This window comes from Emys orbicularis, chromosome 7 (genome assembly GCF_028017835.1).
Source record: "Emys orbicularis isolate rEmyOrb1 chromosome 7, rEmyOrb1.hap1, whole genome shotgun sequence".
In the NCBI taxonomy this organism is placed as follows: Eukaryota; Metazoa; Chordata; order Testudines; family Emydidae; genus Emys; species Emys orbicularis.
Window position 1 is genome coordinate 89,369,070 of NC_088689.1, and position 23,942 is coordinate 89,393,011.

General features: G+C 42.4%; 2 protein-coding genes across 4 annotated transcripts in view; one reads left to right on the forward strand and one right to left on the reverse strand.

Moving 5' to 3' along the window:
* Positions 1–23,942, reverse strand: part of CENPP (centromere protein P) — a 362,315-nt gene that overhangs the window by 150,438 nt on the left and 187,935 nt on the right. The window lies entirely within an intron of this gene.
* The window catches only part of ASPN (asporin), a 39,680-nt gene that overhangs the window by 618 nt on the left and 15,120 nt on the right, over positions 1–23,942 (forward strand). Inside the window, exons 2-3 of the mRNA XM_065408727.1 lie at positions 13,542–13,803; positions 17,066–17,178. Coding sequence (XP_065264799.1) covers positions 13,566–13,803; positions 17,066–17,178 — 351 coding nt within the window. The 5' untranslated portion in view covers positions 13,542–13,565. The remainder of the gene's footprint in view (positions 1–13,541; positions 13,804–17,065; positions 17,179–23,942) is intronic.

Sequence of the window (23,942 nt, forward strand, 5' to 3'; positions counted from 1 at the left end):
AGGCAGGTTGCTAAGAGATCTGTTGATGTGAACTGCAGCTGTAACTTAAACATTCAGAGGTACATTGAACATTATCAAGAAAATAAGTTGCTAATAGCAACCCATAAATTTGGCTATTCAAGCTTGCATTCAAAACATTTATGCTGTCCTACTGTGCTGGCTTATTACATGTCTTGTAAAACAAACCACAAAGTAAAGTAGAGACAGTGTCCTTGCTGTAGAATTCTGCAATATTAGTTAGTTTTATAGTAAATTGTAAAAGATTTTGTGAATTTTTGAAAGAACATGATTAAGTTCCCAAAGCCTAGTTTGCCATATTGGGATTCCCTGAACTACATTTTTGTGATGTCATCAAAAATTGCATAAAATATAGAGAATCTGAGGTTCAGAATTTGGCAGTCAGCTGACTGCAAAGGTGATTATAAAATATTTTATTTTAGAATTTAAGTTCTAAATTCTAATTTTGAAACTATTTCAACTAGAATCACCCTACCCAACCCTCTATTATTAAAGGGGGGGAAAGATGCAATTACATTCCTCCTATCCAAACTACTACCTCCACAATGTTCCTTTTTACTATTAAAGGGACAAGACAGACTTCATTACAGCAATTTTATCCAAATTTGTTCAAGTAAATGGATGCAAAAAAAGTCATTCAATACACAGGCAACATATTTCCTTAGGAAGGTTGTTCTAATGCTGATAGCATTTTGAAATCTAGAACTACACATCTGAAATATTAAAAGCAGTATCTTTGAACTTTTGGTGTGGGACATTGATTGTTAATGAAAGTAATTTCACTATTTGGGAAACACCGATCCATAATAGGTGTATAACTCATCTACCCTAGTCAATCTGGAACATACAAAAAAGAACAATGCAATGAGCAACACAAGCCTTATTTTCTTTAGTATAGTAACTTCAGATTGGAAATGTTAGTGTAGCATATCTGCTTCTTTTCCCCCTTAAAAATACAGTAGACAAAATAACTAGTGCTACTGAAACAAATCTGTAACCTTATCAACATGTCATCAACATGAACTTATAATTCCTTGCCATCCAAACATTTTATCAGGATGGAAAGGAACTAGAATTGTTAATCTTTTTTTCCTCTTGCAAGATTATCTGAATTGTAACATAAAAAAGCGCTATTTACATTAGTAATGACAAAGTAACATCTATAAAACTGGATAAATGAAAATCCTGAATTTGTCCTAAACCTAGACACATAAGCCATTAATTACGTTGACTATGCAAGCTGCAGTATAGGCAACTCACATTAGTGTCATATCACTTTAAATAGACAATCTGATAAAGATAAGCAGCATATAACCCTGCTTCTAACTATATTAGTATGGATGCCGTAGTATGAATAATGTAAAGCGTTTCTATTTTTCACAGACCTAGCTTAAACTTATAGCTCCAATCATGATTATAACATTAATAATTGGAGATATACCTATCTCCTAGAACTAGAAGGGACCTCGAAAGGTCATCGAGTCTAGCCCCCTGCCTTCACTAGCAGGACCAAGTACTGATTTTTGCCCCAGATCCCTAAGTGGCCCCCTCAAGGACTGAACTCACAACCCTGGGTTTAGCAGACCAATGCTCAAACCACTGAGCTATCCCTCCCCCCAACTACATATTGCAACTAAAGACTGGAGTCATGTTAACATAAGCAATAGGTATTTATTCCAATGTTCCCATTAATGACCATCATCCTTGAAACTTGCTAAAAAAAATTACTGTTTTAAACAAAGCATACACTTTGTTACTTGTATTTAGGGTGACCAGATAGCAACTGTGAAAAAACGGGACAGGGGGTGGGGGGATAACAGGTGCCTATATAAGAAAAAGTCCCCCAAAACGGGACTATCCCTATAAAAACGGGACATCTGGTCACCCTACTTGTATTTAATAATATAATGTAGGCTTTTAATCAGAAAGTCTGGTGTACACTTGGCCTGTTGCTAGGTATTTACTGTAAGTAAGATGTCTTATCTATATACAATTACGTAAAATAATAAGCAGTGTATTAATTTTACAGTTTTAGTCTTTGAATAGATTTGGTAACTTGCTGATCATCATCACTATTTATTCTTTGAATGGATGTGTGTTCACATTTTGGTAAATGCCCAAACTCTATAAGGAATGATGCACTGAAAAATTATTTTTAAAAAGTTTGTTCTGATATCAAGAATGGATTTGAATGGACTTCACTGTACTTCCAATGGCCAGGTGCCATCCATTATTAAACTTCAGGTTTTACCAAGTCTTCTACTAGACGTCTAGAGTTAAGTTAGAAGTTTTGGCTGTGATACAAGCAGTGATGAAAACCATATGAGTAGTAACAAGTCTTAATGTCTTTCCTCAGTACTAAAATGGGCTAATCTGTAGAAGCAGTTTACTCAAGTATCATCCAGGGTGACAGGCAGATCAGGAACTTTTCAAGTTGAATTTTTCCTTGTAATGCTCACTCTCAATTTCACAGCACTCAACACAAGTTTGTTAATACTTTCTTAAAATTAAAAAAATTGAAATAAACCTCTTAGGTGGATTATCACTGCTTTTGGAAGGACTGCCACATTTACCAGGTATGTTACATTTTTGTATCTATTCACATTTAAACAGCAGTACAGAATTAAGCAACATATTTTCAATTACTATATGAAGATAACACTGTTAGGTAAATAAGTGCTTTGCAGTACTAAATCATTTATAAAGTAAAAATATTTTTCATAATATACTTTGTAGTTCAAATATTTTCAAGTTTACTGAAATTTTAGAATCAAATGGAGTAAAAGCAATAGTGCTCTAGCTGGCTAAGCAAACAGTAATCAACCTTATAAAAAGAAGAGAAGTGATTTATTTTGTCACGTAAATATTTAAAGCAATATATGATAAATCTTTCCTTATTATTTTAATCTATGCACAGCCCTGTTCTATAATCATTACTTACAATTAATATACTTCTAAAAGTTATTTTAATGAAAAATTTATTTTATCAAGTATAACAGAAAATGATTTAAAAACAAACATTAAAAAGTGAACAGAATAGATGTTTAAATAAGTGAAAATAGCATAAATGCTCAGATTAATGTTCATCTAACTTTCAAGGTACAAGTAAAGTAGACTATTCAAAATCAATAAATTAAAAACCAATATCTCAGCTATTTTATTTAAGATTGTATTTCTCATAGTTGCACTGTGTATCTTTAACATAATGCTGTATTTTCCAGATCATGCCTTAGTTTCTTAGATGTTCTTATTCAGAAAGTTGTTACATTTTATTTTTCTTAGGCATTAGTCCAAAGAAACACAAAGAGTTAAAATATAAAACCATTTATTTTTGGGAAGGAACAATGACTAATAGAAGCCAAACTATTTTTAAATATAGCGGTCAAAGGAGCTATTATCTTGCCTTTCTTTGGACAAAAGCTCTGCACAGAGTAATGATTTGTGATACTAATGAACACAAGGATTTTCCCTGCCTGTCTTCAAGCAAAACCAATGTTTTATTCCTGGCTCATTTAAACATTTCCTTTTCAGAAACAATGCTCTAGGAAACTTGCCTCCCTTCATCAAACTACCTTAACAGCAGCTCTTTCTAAACATGGCTCTTAAAAGGACTAAGTATTGACTACTCTCCTGTTAACTCCTTCAGTGTCATGACTTATAATAAAACAACAATCACATGTTGCCGATTTCTGCTGCTGGAATCCAACCATAGAGTAATTTCAATGTTTTTCTTTGAACCTATGCATACTTACCAGGGCCTTCAAATAATCTTTATGCCCCCAAACTGATTTATTATATTTTCTCTTGTAATGCACATTTACTATTTAATATTATGAAGTTACTGTACTGTTACACAGGAATTTTGAATCCAAGTTTTATTACATCTGAATGGTGTTAGTCACATTAAAATAACATTAAGAGTTTATCATAAACTTTATGTAATAATCTAGAAATACCAAGTACTGTACCACACTAACAAATGCATAAAAAAGAAGAGTTGATCTCTTCTGTATGTTATCTGGCAACCTGAGGTTTGGGATAAAACAGACAACCTTTAGAATTCCAAATCATAGAGGCTCAACTGCGTCCCAAGGGGAGTTTGTAGAGGCACAATATCTTCTAGACCTTCAGGGTGTGCAAGGAAAACATTACCATTGCAGTGTGTCTAAGTGCTGGGCATGCTTTCTGCACCCCATCAGCTTCCTGCCTGGTGCTGGAGCACACAGCCCCCTCTAGCTTCCTGCCTGGTGCTGGAGCACACAGCCCCCTCTACTTCCCTCCCCCCGCAAATTTAAAAAGCCAGGCCAGAGACACTAAGGCCTAGATTCACCATGAAATCAATTCGAGTTAATAGCCTAAGTGATATGCCCAAGGTCACAGAGGAAGCTGTGGTAAAGCAGGGAATAGGACCAAAGCCTCCCATGTGCTAGGTTAGCACCCTACCCACTGGACCATCCTGCCTCACACACACACAAAAAACCACTGGTCTCATATAAGTAAATTAAAAGCAACAATGCAAAACAACAAAAACACAAAACTGGAATTTAGCATAAGCCAAAGCAACACACCTGTATAAGTGAGTGCACTCACTTTCCCAAAGCTAGAACTAGAAAATGACAGAAGTAACAGTGTCAAAGTGCCTGCATCAAGAGAATCTTTAGCCATAAATTGACAAACATTTAATTTAGCAATCAAACAAGGATCTACATCCACCCAACATTTCCCAAAAGAATTCTATGACATCCCAAAAAGAGATTATCTTATAAACAGGATATGCATAACAAAGGTTATAGCAGTGCCTCTTGTGTTCTACATAGAATACAGTAGCAGACACCCAGCTCCTCAAATTAAGTCTAAATATCCTAGTAAGTGGACAATTAGAGCAAAAATTGGGCCTCCTGAATCTCAGTGCTATGTTCTAAACAACGAGCCATGCTGCCTTCTTCAGTTTCAAGTCAAAGCTATCTTTGCTCCTGGACTGGAGTACCTCTTTCCTAGATCCACCTAAGCAGATTGGTGGACCCAGTTAGGTTTGAATTTTCTATGCGAGATTTACCATATATCTGAGGGCCACTCTATTAACAGCCTAGTGACTAAATATGATTGTCTTTTGTCCGCTGAATTCCCCTACCTGTATATACTATCTTCACAGATCACCTGGGGGGATGAAGGGTTTAGAGAGAGAGCAAGCATGTAAGGATGAAATCAAAGAGCCAGCGGTGAATATCATACTCTGAGTCTGACTGATTGCAGCAGAGAGAGTTTTTGAAATCCTATGCCATGGCTGAGACACAAGAGAAAAGCACTTTCTTCACCTCCACTGTAGCATCTAGAAAGTCTTGAACTGCAAAAAAATTCTAGGTGGCTGATTAAACCAGACAGTTTCTATTTGCAAAGAACTTTTGCTCCTTAGTCACTGTGACTATATGAACATAACTGATTGGATTCTAACAACACTGGCTACATCCATGGTAGCTGATCCATGTTAGGCGGGGACAAATCAAATTTATCCCATATTCCATAATTGTCTAATATGAAGCATCTGGTAATATATACTGTCAGAAGCAATTTCTATATTCCTGATAATTCCTATATTCCTAACATAGTGTCTAATTTTTGCCAGTTTTGCTTGCAAGATTTCTAATGTGCTGGAGGAGTTTCAGCCACATCTCTAGCAGATGGAACCATTTCCCCTGTTATTAATAAACTCTGATAAGGGGTTTTGGACCTACTGTTGACTGTTCATTAATGTTTTCTTTGGGAAAAGGGATTAGCTCTCCTTAGGCAAGCAGTTTAGCCATGCTCAGGAAGTCATGTGGATAGTGACAACCTTGACAATTATTGTTTATGGGCAGGTTATTAAGAAGGCTGTAGAGAAACAATCTGGAACTCTCCAATTTCTCTGATCCATGTCAATACGATTTTCCTCTGGGCATGGAACTGAGACTGCACTTGCTTCAATCGTTGATTACTTTCTTCCAGTCTTGGAGAGAGGTTAGGTGTCCACGCTGATTATTTTAGAGCTGTCTTCAGTCTGATACTATTGGCCACAATGTTTTGTTCATTTGCTTGAAGAATCTAACTGGGATAATTCAGTAGTTGCAATGTTACCTTAAATAGAATTATGAAAAGATATTGCTGAGCAATTGCTCATCAGCCTTACTGGCAATTTCACAGGGTTCTATTTGATCACCCGATGTGTTCAATTTAAATGGTGTGCATTGGGGGAAATTGTCAAGAGATCTGGATTGCACTGGCATTAATTCACAGATGATTCAAGGCTCAGGCCTGAATGGTGCAGACTCCCTGCTTTCCCAAGGATTAGTCAAGGGGATTGGATGAGAGCAATCTGGCACAAGGTAAACCCAGAAATTATTTATTAGATATTATTAACAGGCATGGTGAACTAACATCTGTCCCTGCTTTTGCAGTGAGATATATGCATTTTGTTGAGATGGTCTGAAATTTGGGAGTGTTTCTGGATTCCTAGATAGCAGTAGTAATGTAAAAAATACTTTTTAATCTGCATATGTCTGACCATTCCTCTGATGTGGATATAGCCCAACTGATCAACATCTTTAGGACCTCTGCATTGGATTACTACATGGGACTGCACTTGGATCAGCCATACATTACAACAATAAGTCTTATCTATTTAGATTGTAAACTTTTCAGGGCAGACCGTCTATGACTCTGTCCATGTAGAGCCCCAAGAACAATGGGGCCCTTATCTTGGGGTTTGGGCCTATAGGTGCTCCTGTAACACAAATAAAAATATTACTTCTGTTCCCAGTGATGGGAATTGGCTTACAGTTAACTTACAGGTACAATTTAAGTTTCCGATTTTAAACAATACAGACCTATACAATTTGGATCTTTGTCACATACAAGATCGACTCTTTCCCTATATACCACTGTAACAATAGTAATAAGTGCAGGGCTTTTACCAGGAAAAGACGGTTACTCACCTTTGTAACTGTTGTTCTTTGAGACTTGTTGCTCATATCCATTCCGATTAGGTGTGCGCGTACCGTGTGCACGATCGTCGGAAGATTTTTACCCTAGCAACACTCGGTAGGTCGGCTGAGGCTCCCCCTGGAGTGGCGCCCTTATGGCGCCGGATATATGCCCCTGCCGACCCAGCGCCCCCTTAGTTCCTTCTTGCCGGCTACTCCGACAGTGGGGAAGGAGGGCGGGTTTGGAATAGATATGAGCAACACATCTCGAAGAACAACAGTTACAAAGGTGAGTAATTGTCTTTTCTTCTTCGAGTGCTTGCTCATATCGATTCCAATTAGGTGACTCCCAAGCCTTACCTAGGCGGTGGCCCTACACACCTCCTGTATGGGTACATGAACCAGAAAGGCGGAGGAGGAAGCTTGAGCCCGAGTAGAGTGGGCAGTGAGGTGCGTAGTTGGGACACCAGCCAAGTCATAGCACACACAGATGCATGATGTGATCCAGGACGAGATGTGCTGGGTGGAGACCGGGAGGCCCTTCATCCGGTCTGCCACCGCTACGAACAGCTGGATCGTCTTCCTAAAAGGTTTCGTTCGTTCGATGTAAAAGGTGAGGGCCCTGCGAACGTCTAGGGAATGCAGCTGTTGTTCTCGCTGAGAAGCGTGCGGCTTCGGGTAGAAGACCGGAAGGAAGATGTCTTGGTTAACATGGAAGGCAGACACCACCTTAGGAAGGAAGGCGGGATGTGGTCGCAGCTGTACCTTGTCCTCATGAAACACCGTATACGGTGGGTCCGACGTGAGGGCTCGAAGTTCCGACACGCGTCTCGCCGAGGTGATAGCGACGAGGAAAGCTGTTTTCCAGGAAAGTTACAGGAGCGAGCAAGTGGCCATCGGTTCGAACGGGACACCCATGAGTCTGGATAGGACGAGGTTGAGGTCCCACATAGGGGCCGGATGCCGAATTTGTGGGTACAGACGTTCCAATCCCTTGAGGAACCTGCTGACCATGGGATTGGAGAAAACCGAGCGCCCATTTTCACCCAGGTGGAACACCGAAATCGCTGCTAGGTGTACTTTGACGGATGAAATCGCCAGGCCTTGCAGTTTCAAGGACAAGAGATAGTCTAAGATGGTAGGTACTGGCACCTCCAGAGGGGCAGTATTGCTCAGGGCACACCAGCAGGAGAAACGCTTCCACTTGGCTAGATAGGTGGACCTAGTAGTGGGCTTTCCGCTACCCAAGAGTACGTGCTGCACCGAGCGGGAGCAACGTAGCTCAGATTGAGTTAGCCATGCAGCATCCATGCTGTGAGATGGAGGGATTGCAGGTCCGGATGACACAGTCGGCTGTGCTCCTGAGTGATTAGGTCCGGCCACAACGGGAGTGGAATTGGTGTGGCCACCGACAGATCAAGGAGAGTGGTGTACCAATGTTGCCTGGGCCACGCTGGGGTGATCAAGATTAAGCGGGCCTTGTCTCTGCGTAACTTGAGAAGGACCTTGTGGACTAATGGGAATGGAGGAAAGGCGTAGAACAGGTGGTCCTTCCACGGTATCAGGAAGGTGTCTGACAGGGAGCCCAGGGAGCGCCCCTGGAGAGAGCAGAACACCTGGCACTTCCAATTCTCGCGAGAGGCGAAAAGGTCTATGTGGGGAAATCCCCAGTTCCGGAAAATTGAATGGATAACATCCAGGCGAATCGACCACTCGTGAGCCAGAGAGGATCTGCTGAGGCGATCTGCCAAGGTGTTCTGGACTCCTGGGAGAAACGACGCCACCAGGTCAATCGACTGGGCTATGCAGAATTCCCAAAGGCGAATGGCTTCCTGACAGGGGGGGATGATCGTGCTCCCCCTTGTTTGTTGATGTAAAACATGACCATTGTGTTGTCTGTGAAGACTGCGACACAACGGCCCTGAAGGTGTTTGCGGAACACCTGACACGCCAGGCGTACTGCTCTCAGTTCCCATACGTTGATGTGTAGAGATATCTCTTGTGTGGACCAAAGGCCCTGTGTGCGAAGGTCCGCGAGGTGTGTGCCCCACCCCAGAGATGATGCGTCTGTGGTTAGGACCAGGGAGGGCTGCGGGGCATGGAATGGCATCCCTTTACATACCGAGGTGGGGTTCAGCCTCCAGTTCAGGGAGTTTAAGACTTCCGGCGGTACTGTGACCACTGTGCCCATGCTGTCCCGGTCTGGGCAGTATACAGTTGAGAGCCAGGCCTGAAGTGGATGGAGGCGCAGTCTGGCGTGTCTGGTCACAAAGATACAAGATGCCATGTGACCCAGTAGACCGAGGCACGTGCGTGCTGTCGAGGTCAGGAAGCTTCGGAGGCCCTGGATGATGGTCGCCATGGACTGGATGCGGGCCTGCGGTAGGCACGCCCGGGCGAGATTTGAATCCAGGACTGCTCCGATGAAGTCTATTCTTTGGGTCAGCTGCAAAGTGGACTTTTCGACATTGAGAAGCAGACCCAGCTGTCTGAACAAGCTCATGGTGAATCGAACATGAAATTGCACCTGGAGCTCAGAGCAGCCCCAAATGAGCCAGTCGTCAAGGTACGGAAACACTTGGATCCGATGTCGACAGAGCGAGGCAGCTACGACAGCCATACACTTTGTAAATACCCTTAGTGCCGTGGATAGGCCGAAGGGGAGGACGGTAAACTGGAAGTGTCATTGATTGACCACAAAGCGAAGGAAGTGCCTGTGAGGTAGGTAGATCGCTATGTGGAAGTACGCGTCCTTCATGTCGAGGGCAGCGTACCAGTCTCTAGGATCCAGGGAAGGAATAATGGTCCCCAAGGAAACCATGCGGAACTTCAACTTTACCATGAATTTGTTGAGTTCGCGCCGGTCCAGAATGGGCCATAGCCCACCTTTTGCCTTGGGGATTAGGAAGTAGTGGGAGTAAAACCCCCTGCCCCTCAGTTCCCTTGGAACTTCCTCTATAGCTCCGATAGCCAGGAGCATCTGCACCTCCTGTGGAAGGAGTTGCTCGTGAGAGGGGTCCCTGAAGAGGGACGGGGAGGGAGGATGGGAAGGGGGGGGACAAAACAAATTGAAGTCGGTATCCACTTTCCACCGTGCGTAGGACCCAGCGGTCTGACGTTATGCGGGACCACGCAGGGAGGAAATAGGAGAGGCAGTTGGTAAAAGGTGGGACAGGATCCGGAAAGGAGACTGGTGCTCCGCCCTCGGGCGCACCTTCAAAAGTTTTGCTTGGGCCCCACCGATGGTTTGGGGAGGCCCTGGTTCTGGCCGGTCTGAGGACCAGATTGCCTCCTCCTACCACCACGGCTGCGTCTTCTGGAGAAGTCCTGTCTCGGCCGGGGGTTAGGGTAGGTGCGCTGCGGTTGGGGTCGGAAGGGCCTACGTTGCATCACTGGGATATGCATGCCCAATGAGCGCATGATGGCCCGGTTGTCCTTCAGACTCTGGAGTCAGTTTTGTCTGAAAATAGCCCCTGGCCATCAAAAGGCAAGTCCTGAATTGTTTGCTGCAGCTCCGGTGGAAGACCGGACACCTGCAGCCACGAGATGTGGCGCATAGCTACGCCCGAGGCTAGAGTCCTAGCCGCCGAGTCTGCCGCATCTATTGAGGCCTGCAAGGATGTCCTGGCTACTTTCTTGCCCTCCTCCAGCAAGGCCCCAAACTCCTCACTGGACTCCTGAGGAACCAGCTCTTTAAACTTCCCCATCGAGTTCCAGGTATTATAGTTATACCGACTCAAGAGGGCCTGCTGGTTAGCCACCCTGAGTTGTAGGCCACCAGTCGAATAGATCTTGCGCCCGAATAGATCCAGGCATCTAGCGTCCTTGGATTTAGGCGCGGGAGCTTGTTGACCATGTCTTTCCCTCTCATTAACAGACTGTACAACGAGGGAGCACGGTTGGGGGTGAATGTACAAGTACTCGTAGTCTTTGGAGGGGATCAAGTACTTCCTCTCCACCCCCTTGGCAGTGGGAGGAATAGACGCCAGAGACTGCCAGATTGTATTGGCATTAGCCTGGATGGTCCGAATAAACGGCAAGGCTATATGCGTGGGGGCATCAGCAGATAAAATGTCCACCACCGGATGTCGACCTCCACCACCTCCTCCACCTGGAGGTTCATGTTTTGTGCCACCCTACGAAGCAAGTCTTGGTGCGCACGGAGGTCTATAGGTGGTGGGCCAGAGGAGGACATGCCCACCACCGCCTCGTCAGGTGAGGACGAGGAGGATACGCCCGGGACTAATGGGTCCTGGGGCAAGTCCTGCTGGGGGGGGGAGGGGAGGGGTCCGGCTGCCCTAGGTCCTCCATGCTAGGGGCATGGGCCTGAGCTGCGGGTAGGGCCATCGCCTCCGAGCCCCCTAGGGGGGGCGACTGACAGTGGCCTCTGGGACCCGGGGTTCCGAGTGGGCAGAACGAGAAGCTCCCGATGGGACACCTTGGGCTTGATGGTATGCCCAAGGGGTCCAAAAGGACCATTGTGGGGGTCACTGAGCAGGATCCTGACCCTCGTCGTGCCATTGGCTAGCTCCGTACGCGTCTTGGTCATGGTAGCCACTCTCCGCTTGGGAAGACCACGAATTGGGTAGGGAAGGCCAAGGTGGCGCCGATCGCTCATGCTGCGTAGCACTGTCATGCGTTGTTGGCCTGTGCCGCGGAGATGGAGAGCGGCGCCGTGGTCTCGAGTGGTACCGTGACCTGGACCGGGACCGACAGTCGTATCGGTGCCGGGAGGCAGATCTGGACCTCGAAGAAAATCTACGGGCGGAGCGGCACCGGGAACAACTCCGGGATCGGTGCCGGGAGCTGGACCAGTACCGGGAAGGAGATCTTGAGGTGGAGCGGCACCGCGAGTACGACTGGCACCGAGATGGTGATCGGTGCCGGGACTGCGAGCGGTGCCGTGGCAGAGACCAGCGCCTGGATAGGGACAGTGACCTGGACCAGGACCGAGATCAGTGCCGACCCTTCTCACTCTGCGATGGAGGGCGCATCATGGAGGGCTTGCCTATCGATGGAACAGCCCACACCGGCGGTACTGAAGGTTGTGACGGTCCCGGCTCAGTGAGCACGATCAGGTCGTGAGAAGTGGAGAAAGTCTCTGGGGTGGAAGGCAGGCCGAGCTCGACCACGGTGCGCACCGGGGAGCTTATGTGCACCGGACTTGATGGCGCCAGAGTTGGAGCCTTTGCAGGGCAGCACGGGACGCTGCTCCAAGGGGGGTATCGGCGGTGCCGGCAACTGTACAGGAGCAGCAGGTTGCTTGTGCTGCTTCTTGGCTCCTGGAGACAGCGAGCGGTGCCACGCTGGTAGCGGTGCCGGAGATGTCCGGTGTCGGGAGTCTTTGCCGGTGCCGGGTCGATCCGGCACCGGAGGCGTGCTTCGGACCGACGGCGCTGGGCCGAGGATGCCCGGCTAAGTGCTGCTTCCATGAGGAGCTGCTTCAAATGAAAGTCCCGCTCCTTTTTTGTCCGAGGCTTGAATGCCTTACAAATGTGGCACTTATCTGGTTGATGGGATTCCTCCAGGCACTTCAGACAAGAGTCGTGGGGGTCTCCCGTAGGCATCGGCTTGAGGCAGGCCGAGCAGGGTTTGAAACCCGGAGACCTAGGCATGGACCCGGGTACTGGGAAGGAGGAAAGGGGAGAAGCCCCTTACCTCCAATTACTATATACACTAACTACCAAAACTACTATTAACTATAACTAGAAACTACTAACAACTATACTATAACTACTATCTACAGGTATAAACGAGCAAAGAGCTAGGGAAGTGGAGATCAGCTATGCCACGCTCCACAGTTCCAACGACCGTCATGGGCGGTAAGAAGGAACTGAGGGGGCTCTGGGTCGGCAGGGGCATATATCCAGCGCCATAAGGGCGCCTCTCCAGGGGGCGCCTCAGCCGACCCACCGAGTGTTGCTAGGGTAAAAATCTTCCAACGATCGTGCACGCGGCGCACGCACACCTAATTGGAATCGATATGAGCAAGCACTCAAAGAAGAATCTTTAGATCTGAATACCTAAGACAAGAGGCAAGTTGATCCTGAGTTTGAGAACTTACAACTGTAGATTCCCCCCCCCCCTCAAATTTGAGCACATGATCAGAGAATGTTCTTATGGATGCATTTTATACCTAATATAAATATTTCCCATCCCTCTAAATGCAATAGGAACAGTAAATCTGTTTAAAATATACTGCATTTTAATGCTAACAGCCATCAGATGATTAATAAACTGGGATCATATCCTAAAAACTTGTAACAAGTTTTGCTACAAAACTCACATACAACATGTGTCTCATAAGTCTAGAGCCCACTGTACTACACTCAAACCCTATTTCAGTGCATTATCAAGTGACCTTTTAATTGAGCTCAATAAACTCCTTCACTGTTGCATAAGCATCAACTATTCTGCAACTTCATTCTTATTCTTTGTAAGAATCATTTTTGGCTATGGCCAAAGAGTGTTACAAGAGATTAATTAAACTAGAAGTATGAAGAAGTTATTTGCAGTTCTACATTCTCTAACTTTGGCTATATTTTGTTCTTTCCTCCCCCCCCCCAGATTAGTTATTCTCCGTGAGAAGACATGAAAGAATATACGTTGCTTCTCTTCTTGGGTTTGTGCTCTGCTAAACATTTCATTGGCCTTTCACACTTTACATTAAAGCATATGATGTTGCAAGATATGGAAGATGAAAATGACGATGATAACTCTTTATTTCCAACTAGAAGACCAATTCCTCCACAAGTTCCTTTTGATATATTTCCAGTATGTCCCTTTGGATGTCAGTGTTATATGAGAGTTGTCCACTGCTCTGATCTTGGTAAGAATAAATCTGCATGTCTGTTTATCATGGGAATTATTCTTTGGAAAATTTTTAAAGAACGTGAATTCTGCACTTCCATGAATTATGAACTTATGAAACAAATCATGTTTTGAGGGATAAAGTAGTATTCATTTTCAAGGAGACTAATTTTTTATTACTAGATTGTTTCAGTCAGATTTCCAAAGGATATCATCTATGAAATTCTCTCCCTGAGGCCTTGTCTACACACACAGCTTATACCGATTTGTTCACACCAGTTTAGAAACTGATGTAATTAAAATCAGTGCAACCTCCTTGTTTGAGGGTTGACTTGTATCAATGTAGTTGAAGTTGGTAAGCAATTTAGACTACATAAAACTCGTTTCCTTAATTATAAAATGCTATTTTATTTAGACAAAGATTTGCTTTCCCATCTGTAAACAAGATTATTTCAATCCAACGATGAGAGAATAATGCCCACAAAACATAAGAACTCTTATGTTCCTAAAATTTTCAGAGACACACATTCTGCCTTCACATATTTCCTTTATTTCAATTGAAATTGTGCCAAAGTATATGAGGACAGAATATGACCTGTATCAAATGTTCAATGTCTTGTATTTGTATTAGACAAGTCCCTACTCCTCTCTCCCGTAAAAGTTTATCTCTAAAAAGTATTTGATTTGCGGAGCGGTAGATCACATGACAACAGAAAAGGATGACAAGAGACAAAGAAGCCACAAATCAGCCACAAGGAAATTATAATGCAAGAGCATGGAAAGAATATCATTTTTTTGTTTAGGTTAAGACTGAATAGCATAACCATAATGATGACATTTTGACCAAGGGAAAATATGTTAATAACACTGTAAGATTCATAGATATATAATATAGTACATAAGGATCACAGTCTCTAAAATTAATGACCACAGTCTCTATCTGTGTAAGTCTTTGTTGTTAGGATTTACATAATTCAAGGATGCCAATGGGTTGTTTTAACCTGAGTTTATAACAAAATTGGGCATTCTTAAAGAAAAAGGTTTTTCTTTTAAATCCCCCCTCCCCATTCCCTCCACTGACTCCTTTTCCTCTCCCGTGTTACCCTCACCCCTCTATCATTTCCACCAGCTCTGCCTACTCTTCTGCTTTCCATCCTGATCTGCCCACTCCTCCTGCCAACACAAATCCTCCCACATCCGAATCCCTCTCCTTATCTCTGGTGACATTTGCCTCACCCATGGACCTCCCTCCATTCTCACCCTCTCCACCTCCTACACCCATCTCTGCCATGACATCTGCTCTTCTCATGCCACAATTCTCAACCTATTTTTACGGATGTTTTCCTCATTATCTGAACAAAATAAACAACTTTTGCAATCTGTAACAGGGTAATTGTGGTTGGGGGCCCTGTTACAGGTTGCAAAACTGTTTTATTAAATTCAAACATTTAGAAAAGATCCATAAAACAGATTTGATATTTAAAATAATTATACATTTGTCAATTATGGCACATGTCATTAAAAACAGGCCATTTGGAACCAGGTAGTAGGGAGAGCTCTTGTGGAATGCCACAACCTTTATTTCAGCCCTTTCCATATTAATTACACCTTCCTCCCCCAGAACAAGTACAGCTGTCTGGACTCTACCGTAGGACTGCTGTACCCTCTTCTTCCCCATTGCCTTCCTGAGGCCATGGTCTGAACTCTCTCCTATCTGGAATCTCCTGTCAGTTCCTGCTTAGTTTCCCATCCTTCCCTGATAGACCTTTCTCCAGACCCTGGATGGGAGGAAGTGGGGAGAGAGGAACAGAGGGTCCAGAGCTGCAAGCAATAGCCTTTGTCTCATATAATATATGTGCAATGGGATGGAGGCCAAACCAGGTCTGACAGTGAGCTTTCTACAGAGGATAAGATTATATTTCTTATTGCATGCTGTTGTTCTAAACTTACATTTTATGTTTAATACAGAAGTATATATCGCTCAAGTTAATTTAAATTATTTTGGGATTCAAACTCAGGTTTAAAAAGGCACAATTAGAAATACTCAGAATTTGCCTATTCATGACAGTTAGCAACCAAATAAGATCATTAACTGGAGCAGCAAAAAACAAAACTAAACCCTGAACTCAGGTATTTCCAAATACAAAAAGTGGGACTGATCCGATTTTTAAATGTGTTCTTTTTTTAAATGATAAATCTAAACATCCAAGGTGAAATTCATTGCAATGCAGAAGGCCCATGAAAAATCCCTCCACACCCCACTTTACTTCTCCTCAATGTAACTTCCACTCTGTATTTAAAGTCATATCTACTAACTTTACTGACAAATAGTAGTTTTTACTCCTCTTAATTCTGAAGAACACAAAGTACTATGGAAGAACACGCCAGATTCAATTCTGCCTTATAAAACAATAGTTAGCAAAGAGAAATAAAGACCACTTTTGAATTTCAAATCTAAGGTAGAGATTACTAATCGTTTTTTAAAAATCAGATTTTGACTTGTAAACTGATCCTACATAATATGGATCCACTGAATTATTGAATCCCCTGAAGCCACTTTATTGTAACTTTTCTAACCATAACCATTTAGTTTAACAAGCAAACAGGATGTGTACATTTTATTTTGAGTAACCCTAACAAACTATTTTTTACTGAAAGTGAAAGTCAAGATAAATCTTGTTATTTTAAAATGTCCTGTATAGAAGGGTACCAGCATGGGAGTCAAGAGAGCTGGGCTCTATTCTAACTCACTGTGACCTCTGTTTCAGAGTTTACCCATGTGTGAAATGGAGAAAAAATCTTATCTGTTTTTCTAAAACACTTTGAGATCTATGAATTAGAAATGTGTTTAAGTATTATTGTTTACTTTTTGTTCTTTATGAAGCTTGGATATTGAAAATAGACTAGTCAGTTTAACTTTTTATTTTATACAGTCAGTTCCTACTCATTTTCACTTTCTGGTGCCTACCCTTTAACAGGATGCTACAAACTTTTGGGAAAATGACAGATGAATTTTATTGTTTTAAAAAGAAACTGTTTCAATGGAATACTGAAAACAATGGAATTGTGGGCTGATGTTGAGCTTTGTATAAATATGAAACTTTTTTTTAAAAGCTAAAATTATAAGCTAAACTGACGTAACAACATATGTATTCGATGCAGAGCTAAAAACCACATATTTACATTCTCATTGTATTGTCCTACTTAGCAGTTAATAGTTTACTGTATATCAACATAGTAGGTATTTATATATATTTTTGTTTATCATTAACACTAAATAGGTTTGACTTCAATACCAAGCAATATTCCACCTGATACTCGCATGATAGACCTTCAAAACAACAAAATTAAAGAGGTCAAGGAAAATGATCTCAAAGGACTCACATCACTTTATGTAAGTTTGTTATTTTCTGATTCAGTCTTATTTAGGCAACTCAGAGATTTTATTTATTTATATAAATTATGTCCTTCCTTCTACAATAATTTAGATGAATTAGAATAAAATATTTTGATGTCTTCAACTCTGGGTGCATACACATTACAGACCGCAATCTTGTCAGTTTACATGGAGCTCACAACATCCAGACACATGCCATGGGCAGGGAAAATACATTTAAGCTTTTAAGTATCCAGAGAGAAATTTCTCTCAGCTTTAACTGACTATAAGACAAATTTCCCACTCTCCCCATCTAAGAACTGTAACCAACAGCCATAAACTTAATCCCACATGTGAAGCAGATGTCAGGGAGGAATTTTCAAAAGCACTCACCTAACTCTGCTTCCATTGAAGTGAATGGTAAAACTCCCATTAACTTCAAATGAAACAATGTAAGGCCAACACTGAGCTCCTTTGAAAATCCTGTCTGCCTTATTAATTCTTTAAGATATAGGCAAGCATACTAAACTAAAATAATATGAAAATGATTAAAAATTATGATGAGAAAATGACACTTTAAAACTAGAATATATCAATATGACAGGATTGTACCTGATACTCCCTTCCAGCAGTGCAAGCAAAATAGGATGGGCTGGGGTGACTGGGAGGTCTAGATCAGGAAAATCTGTTATAAACAACTATCGTAAACAAAAATAAAAATCACATGCTTTTTGCAAAATCCCTCCTATCTCACAAATATTTGAGATTTTTTTCCCATATCTTCTATCTCCTCACAGATCATGCAGCATATCTTGGTTTCTTTAATAGTCTCTTAATTCAGTTTTTAGATGTAACAGACAGCCACCATACACAAAAAGAAAAGAAAAGAACAAATCCACACCTCAAGTCAAAATAAAAGTCAAGTCAAGTCAAAGTCAACTGACCAACATAGAGTACCTTAAAAAGAGACCCCCCAATTTCATGGTAATAAATACAGGATAGATAGGTTTGACTGATGGAAAAAATCCTTTCCAACAGCACTTGGTCTCTCAACAACAAATGAAAGTTTAGCAAATCTAATTTACTCCACAGTCTATCAGTAGAGCTTTTACTTATTGTGGATTCATTGGTAGTAGAGAAAATAGGTATTATACAACCTTAGTGGTTGCCACACTTAGTGTCTACTTCTGAAATGCCTGGCATCCAGACACAAAAATGTAATCAGTATGAACTTTACAGGAAGTTAACGAAGAACACACTATTATTTTATTTAAGTGAACACTAACTGATACTAACCTCCAGTGTCAGAACACAGAGATAAATCAGGAGCCATTACTAAGGTTGCGAGTCTGTCACAGAGGTCACAGAAATCATGGATTCCATGACTTTCTGGGACCTCCGCAGCTGCAGCTGCCGGTGTGGCTGACCCCAGGGCTGCCCAAGCAGCTGCTGGGGCAGATCCCAGGGTGAGACGTCCAGGAGGCTGCTAGGGAGGCCCCGGGGCTGGCTGCTGGAGCAAACCCTGAGGCCAGCTGCACCAGCTGCTGCTGGGGCAGCCCCGGGGGCAGCTGCACTGACCGCTGCTGGAGCAGCCCCAGGGCTGCCCGAACAGTGACCAGTGCCACTGGCCCCGGGAGCCGCTGGAGCAGCAGTGGTCCCTGACTGCCCCCACCCCCTGCCACCAAAGCAGGGGCTAGCAGTCAGTCCCCGGGGGCCCTAGGAACTGCTAAGTTTTTGTCAGGGATATTTATAGTAAAAGTCATGGACAGGTCATGGGCTGTGAATATTTGTTTATTGCCCGTGACCTGTCCATGACTTTTACTAAAAATCCCCATGACTAAATCTTAGCCTTACTAATCACCTTAGCCTTACTAAACATCTCTAGTTGTGCACTAGTTGAAAGCTCATAATCTCTTGATAATAAAGAAGATTTGGTTTTTCAGGTCAGTTCACGTGAGACCATTTAGCAAGACCTACAGAGTTCTTATTGAGAACAAAGTTTGTTTTCTTCATGCCACTTGTCAGAGCACTAGTTTCTTTAGCAAAGCCACAAATGGCAGCAAATGATACTTTAAAAGCAGAATTTCCTACCAAATCCCTCAATCTATTTCCTTATTTTGACGGGGAAAAGATCAAGTCTGATTTTCTCATAATTACTATGAAGTGACAATGTGACATTCTGTACCTTGGGGGAGTGCCTTGTAACCCCTATATCCCTCATTTATATATAATTGTGATCTTGCATATAAAGCAGGCCAGGTGAGGTATCATGAGAAAGGTTATGATCTTCTGAAAGTCATTTTTCTATCCATATATGTGTATCATCAATGCATATGAAATGATAAGAATTGTGTTATATGGTTATCACTAAAACATGCTGTAAGTTGGGGAATCAGACAGATATTAGCTCCCCAGAGAAGGCAGCAAGGAAAGTAACCAATGCACGGGCAGGGTGTCAAACAACCCATCAACAACCATTGTCCAACAAGGGAGCTACAATGCAATGACTCACCTGCATGAGGCCACACAAGGGGAATTGCTCAACCTTGACTGGAGACTAAACAATGCCCACCAGACATGCCTGTAACTGTATTCCCCAAGCACATAGGACTGAGGGTATAAACAGGGCCCCCGTGCTTGGCCTTTTTCCTGCCCCCACCTATGCTGCAAGCAACCAAGACACTCAGAAGAAGACTGAAGACTCCAGCAGGAGGCTGGCCCAGGTTTAAGGGACAAACCTGTATATTAAGGACTGCAATATCCAGTGGGGTGAAAAAAAACTGCTTCATCTCAATGTTGCCCAGTCTAATAGGGTTGAGAGTTTAGACTGCGTGCTTGTATTTTATTTTATTTTGGTAACTGACTCTGACTTTTTGCCTAGCACTTATAATCACTTAAAATCTATGTTTTGTAGTCAATAAATTTATTTAATTGTTTATCTTTACCAAGGAGTTTGCCTGAAGTGTTTGGTAATCTGCTCAAGTTTGCAGAGGCTAGTGTATATCCACTTTCCATTGATGAAGTGGTGAACCAATTAATAAATGTGCACTGCTCATATTGAGATGGTATATTCCTGAGGTACAGTGCTGGGAGCTGGCGGACACTAAACTGGGAGGAGTGGTAGATACGCTGAAGGGTAGGGATAGGATACAGAGGGACCTAGACAAATTAGAGGATTGGGCCAAAAGAAACCTGATGAGGTTCAACAAGGACAAGTGCAGAGTCCTGCACTTAGGACGGAAGAATCCCATGCACTGTTACAGACTAGGGACCGAATGGCTAGGAAGCAGTTCTGCAGAAAAGGACCTAGGGGTTACAGTGGACGAGAAGCTGGATATGAGTCAACAGTGTGCCCTTGTTGCCAAGAAGGCTAACTGCATTTTGGGCTGTATAAGTAGGGGCATTGACAGCAGATCGAGGGACGTGATCATTCCCCTCTATTCGACATTGGTAAGGCCTCATCTGGAGTAGTGTGTCCAGTTTTGGGCCCCACACTACAAGAAGGATGTGGAAAAATTGGAAAGAGTCCAGCGGAGGGCAACAAAAATGATTAGGGGGCTGGAGCACATGACTTATGAGGAGAGGCTGAGGGAACTGGGATTGTTTAAGTCTGCAGAAGAGAAGAATGAGGGGGGATTTGATAGCTGCTTTCAACTACCTGAAAGGGGGTTCCGAAGAGGATGGATCTAGACTGTTCTCAGTGATACCTGATGACAGAAGAAGGAGCAATGGTCTCAAGTTGCAGTGGGGGAGGTTTAGGTTGGATATTAGGAAAAACTTTTCACTAGGAGGGTGGTGAAGCACTGGAATGGGTTACCTAGGGAGGTGGTGGAATCTCCTTCCTTAGAGGTTTTTACGGTCAGGCTTGACAAAGCCCTGGCTGGGATGATTTAGTTGGGAATTGGTCCTGCTTTGAGCAGGGGGTTGGACTAGATGACCTCCTGAGGTTCCTTCCAACCCTGATATTCTATGATTCGGCTCTGGTGCCTTTCTCTGTGTGATTCATGAGTGGCTCTGGGAGCATTCATGCAATCTAGCTGGGTGTGGGTCTCCACATGTGGTTTCACAGAGCGATAACAGCACCTGGAGGGTGCACTAGCAAGGCATTGTGAGAGACAGCCCAGGCTAGAGAGAGTTAAGGGGGCACAGCCATCCCACAGTCCCAGGCTGCACCCCGGGAATCCCGTCACAGACAGTAACAACATTTCATCAGTACTCTCTGAAGCAGTGGAAAGTAGAAACATGAACAGTCAAGACACTGAAATATAGAAGTATAATCTGACGTGCAAAATAATCTCAAGTAACACAATGTATTGATCATACTCTGTCACATGGCAGGCCCTCAACTAGTGAGGCAATGATTTCTAGAAGAGCACAGAGAAAGCAAGATTAAGAGACCTGTCCAAAGGAGGGATATTTTGTTTAAATGAACAGAAAAATAATTTTAAGTACATCAGAGTTCAAAGAAAATGGAAAGTAAGACAAATGAAATGTTTTTGTTGTTATATACAATTTACTCATTCCTTTTAATTCTGGCTGGGCAGATTTTCATTAATAAACCATTTTGAATACATCAACCTCCTCTCCGGGAGCAGTACTGAGACAGAGACAATTAGAAGTCTTGAAAAGGACTGAGATCATGACAGTGGGGAGAAAATATTTTATTCCTCCTCTTTACCATAATTCCTAATTTTCCCATATTATACCTCATACAACTTATTTACTTGCTCTTTTTTCAGTTCTTGCAAGGTGCTGAGCACATTCAGGATCCTTTGACTAAAACATGAGTAGAGGACTCTCAGTACATCACAAGATTTAACCTTCAAATCTCTATAACATACTGCCTATTTCCCTCTTTGTTTGACTTTCCACAATACGCCCACCCTCCTTTCTCCACATTTACCAAGGGCACTTTTTGTCTCCCACAATAATCATGGGGAATTGAAAGTTGGTGTTGAAAGATAGCAATTTAAGTTGGGATATTTGTTTTATAAAAAATGAAAAATTAACATAAAAGAACAAAACAAATCAAGATGGAGACAGTCTGCCAGTCCAAGATGTGGGCGCAGCACTTTTTGATGCCAATTGGAAAACAAATCTAACTCTTTCCTCATTACTTGGCCTTCCCAACTATATTTAGCTGTACTGGCTTATGGTCTTCAAAAATGTGACTACAGCATCACTGGTATGTTATGTTTGAAACAATGAATATAGAAAAAAGCAGAAATCATACAATTTATCCCCATCAGTAGACATGTCATTTTGCTTACTACACTGAACAGTAAACAATCAGCAAAAGGAGCAAAATATTGATTGCACAGCTTGCTTTAACAATCATGAGAATATGAGATCAGCTTCTCTCTCACAATCACTCACCTTTGGTGCGTCCCAAGAGCACTTTTCTCTTACTTCTTGTGGTAGCTTCAAGTTCTAGGTACATTTTTTGAGTAATTAAATTTTTATGGATTTTATGATTAAGTAAAACATACAACATGCAAGATGTTTTTAAACAAAAGCTATTTGAAATATGCATTTATGCATTCAATTATTAGTAAATAAGTTCTCATTTCAAAGTTTGTTAAATTAGAAATCAGGAACTCTTTAATGACCTGAAAATCAAAAAGGAATCCTACAAAAAGTGGAAGCATGGACAAATTGCTAAGGATGAGTACAAAAGAATAGTGCAAGCATGTAGGGACAAAATCAGAAAGGCTAAGGCACAAAATGAATTACACCAAGCAAGGGACATAAAAGGCAATAAGAAGACATTATTTAAATACATTAGGAGCAAGGAAAATGTAGGTCATCCTCTGCCTCAGCAGGGAAGGAGAGCTAATAACAGATGACATCAAAAAGGCTAAGATGTTTAGTACCTACTTTGCTTCAGTCTTCACTAAAAAGGTTAATAATGACCAAATACTTAACATAGTTTATATTAATATCCAGGAGAAAGGAACACAAGACAAAATAGGGAAGGAACAAGTTAAAGAATATTTAGATAAGTTAGATGTATTCGAGTCATCAGGTCTTGATGAAATTCATCCTAGGGTACTTAAGGAACTAGCTGAAGCAATTTTGGAACACTTAGCAATTATCTTCAAAAACACATGGAGACAGGTGAGGTCTCAAAGGACTGGAGAAGGGCAAACATAGTATCTGTCTTTAAAAAGGGAAACAAAGAGGACCAGCGGAATTATAGACCACTCAACCTAATTTCAATACTTGGAAGGATATTGGAACAAATCATTAAACAATCAATTTGTAAACACCTAGTAGATAATAGGGTTATAAGGAATAGCCAGTGTGGATCTCTCAAGAACAAATTATACCAAACCAACATAGTTTACTTTTTTGACAGGGTTACTGGCCTAGTAGATGTGGGAAGCTGTAGCTGTGATATATTTTGATTTTAGTAAGGCTTTGGACACACGTGACATTCTCATAAACAAGCTAGGGAAATGTGGTCTATAATTACTATAAAGGGATGCACAACTGGTTGAAAGACCAAATTCAAAGAGTAGTTCTCAGTGGTTCACTGTCAAACTAGATGGACACATCTAGTCCACCTATGATCTGTCCTGTGTCTTGTTCTAGTCAATATTTTCACTAATGACTTGGATAATGGATTGGAGAGTATGCTATAAAAATCTGTGGATGACATCAAGCTGAGAGGGGTTGCAAGCACTTTGGAAGACAGGATTAGAATTCAAAACAACCTTGACAAATTAGATGATGGTCTGAAATCAACAAAATGAAATTCAATAAGGCAAGTGCAAAGTATT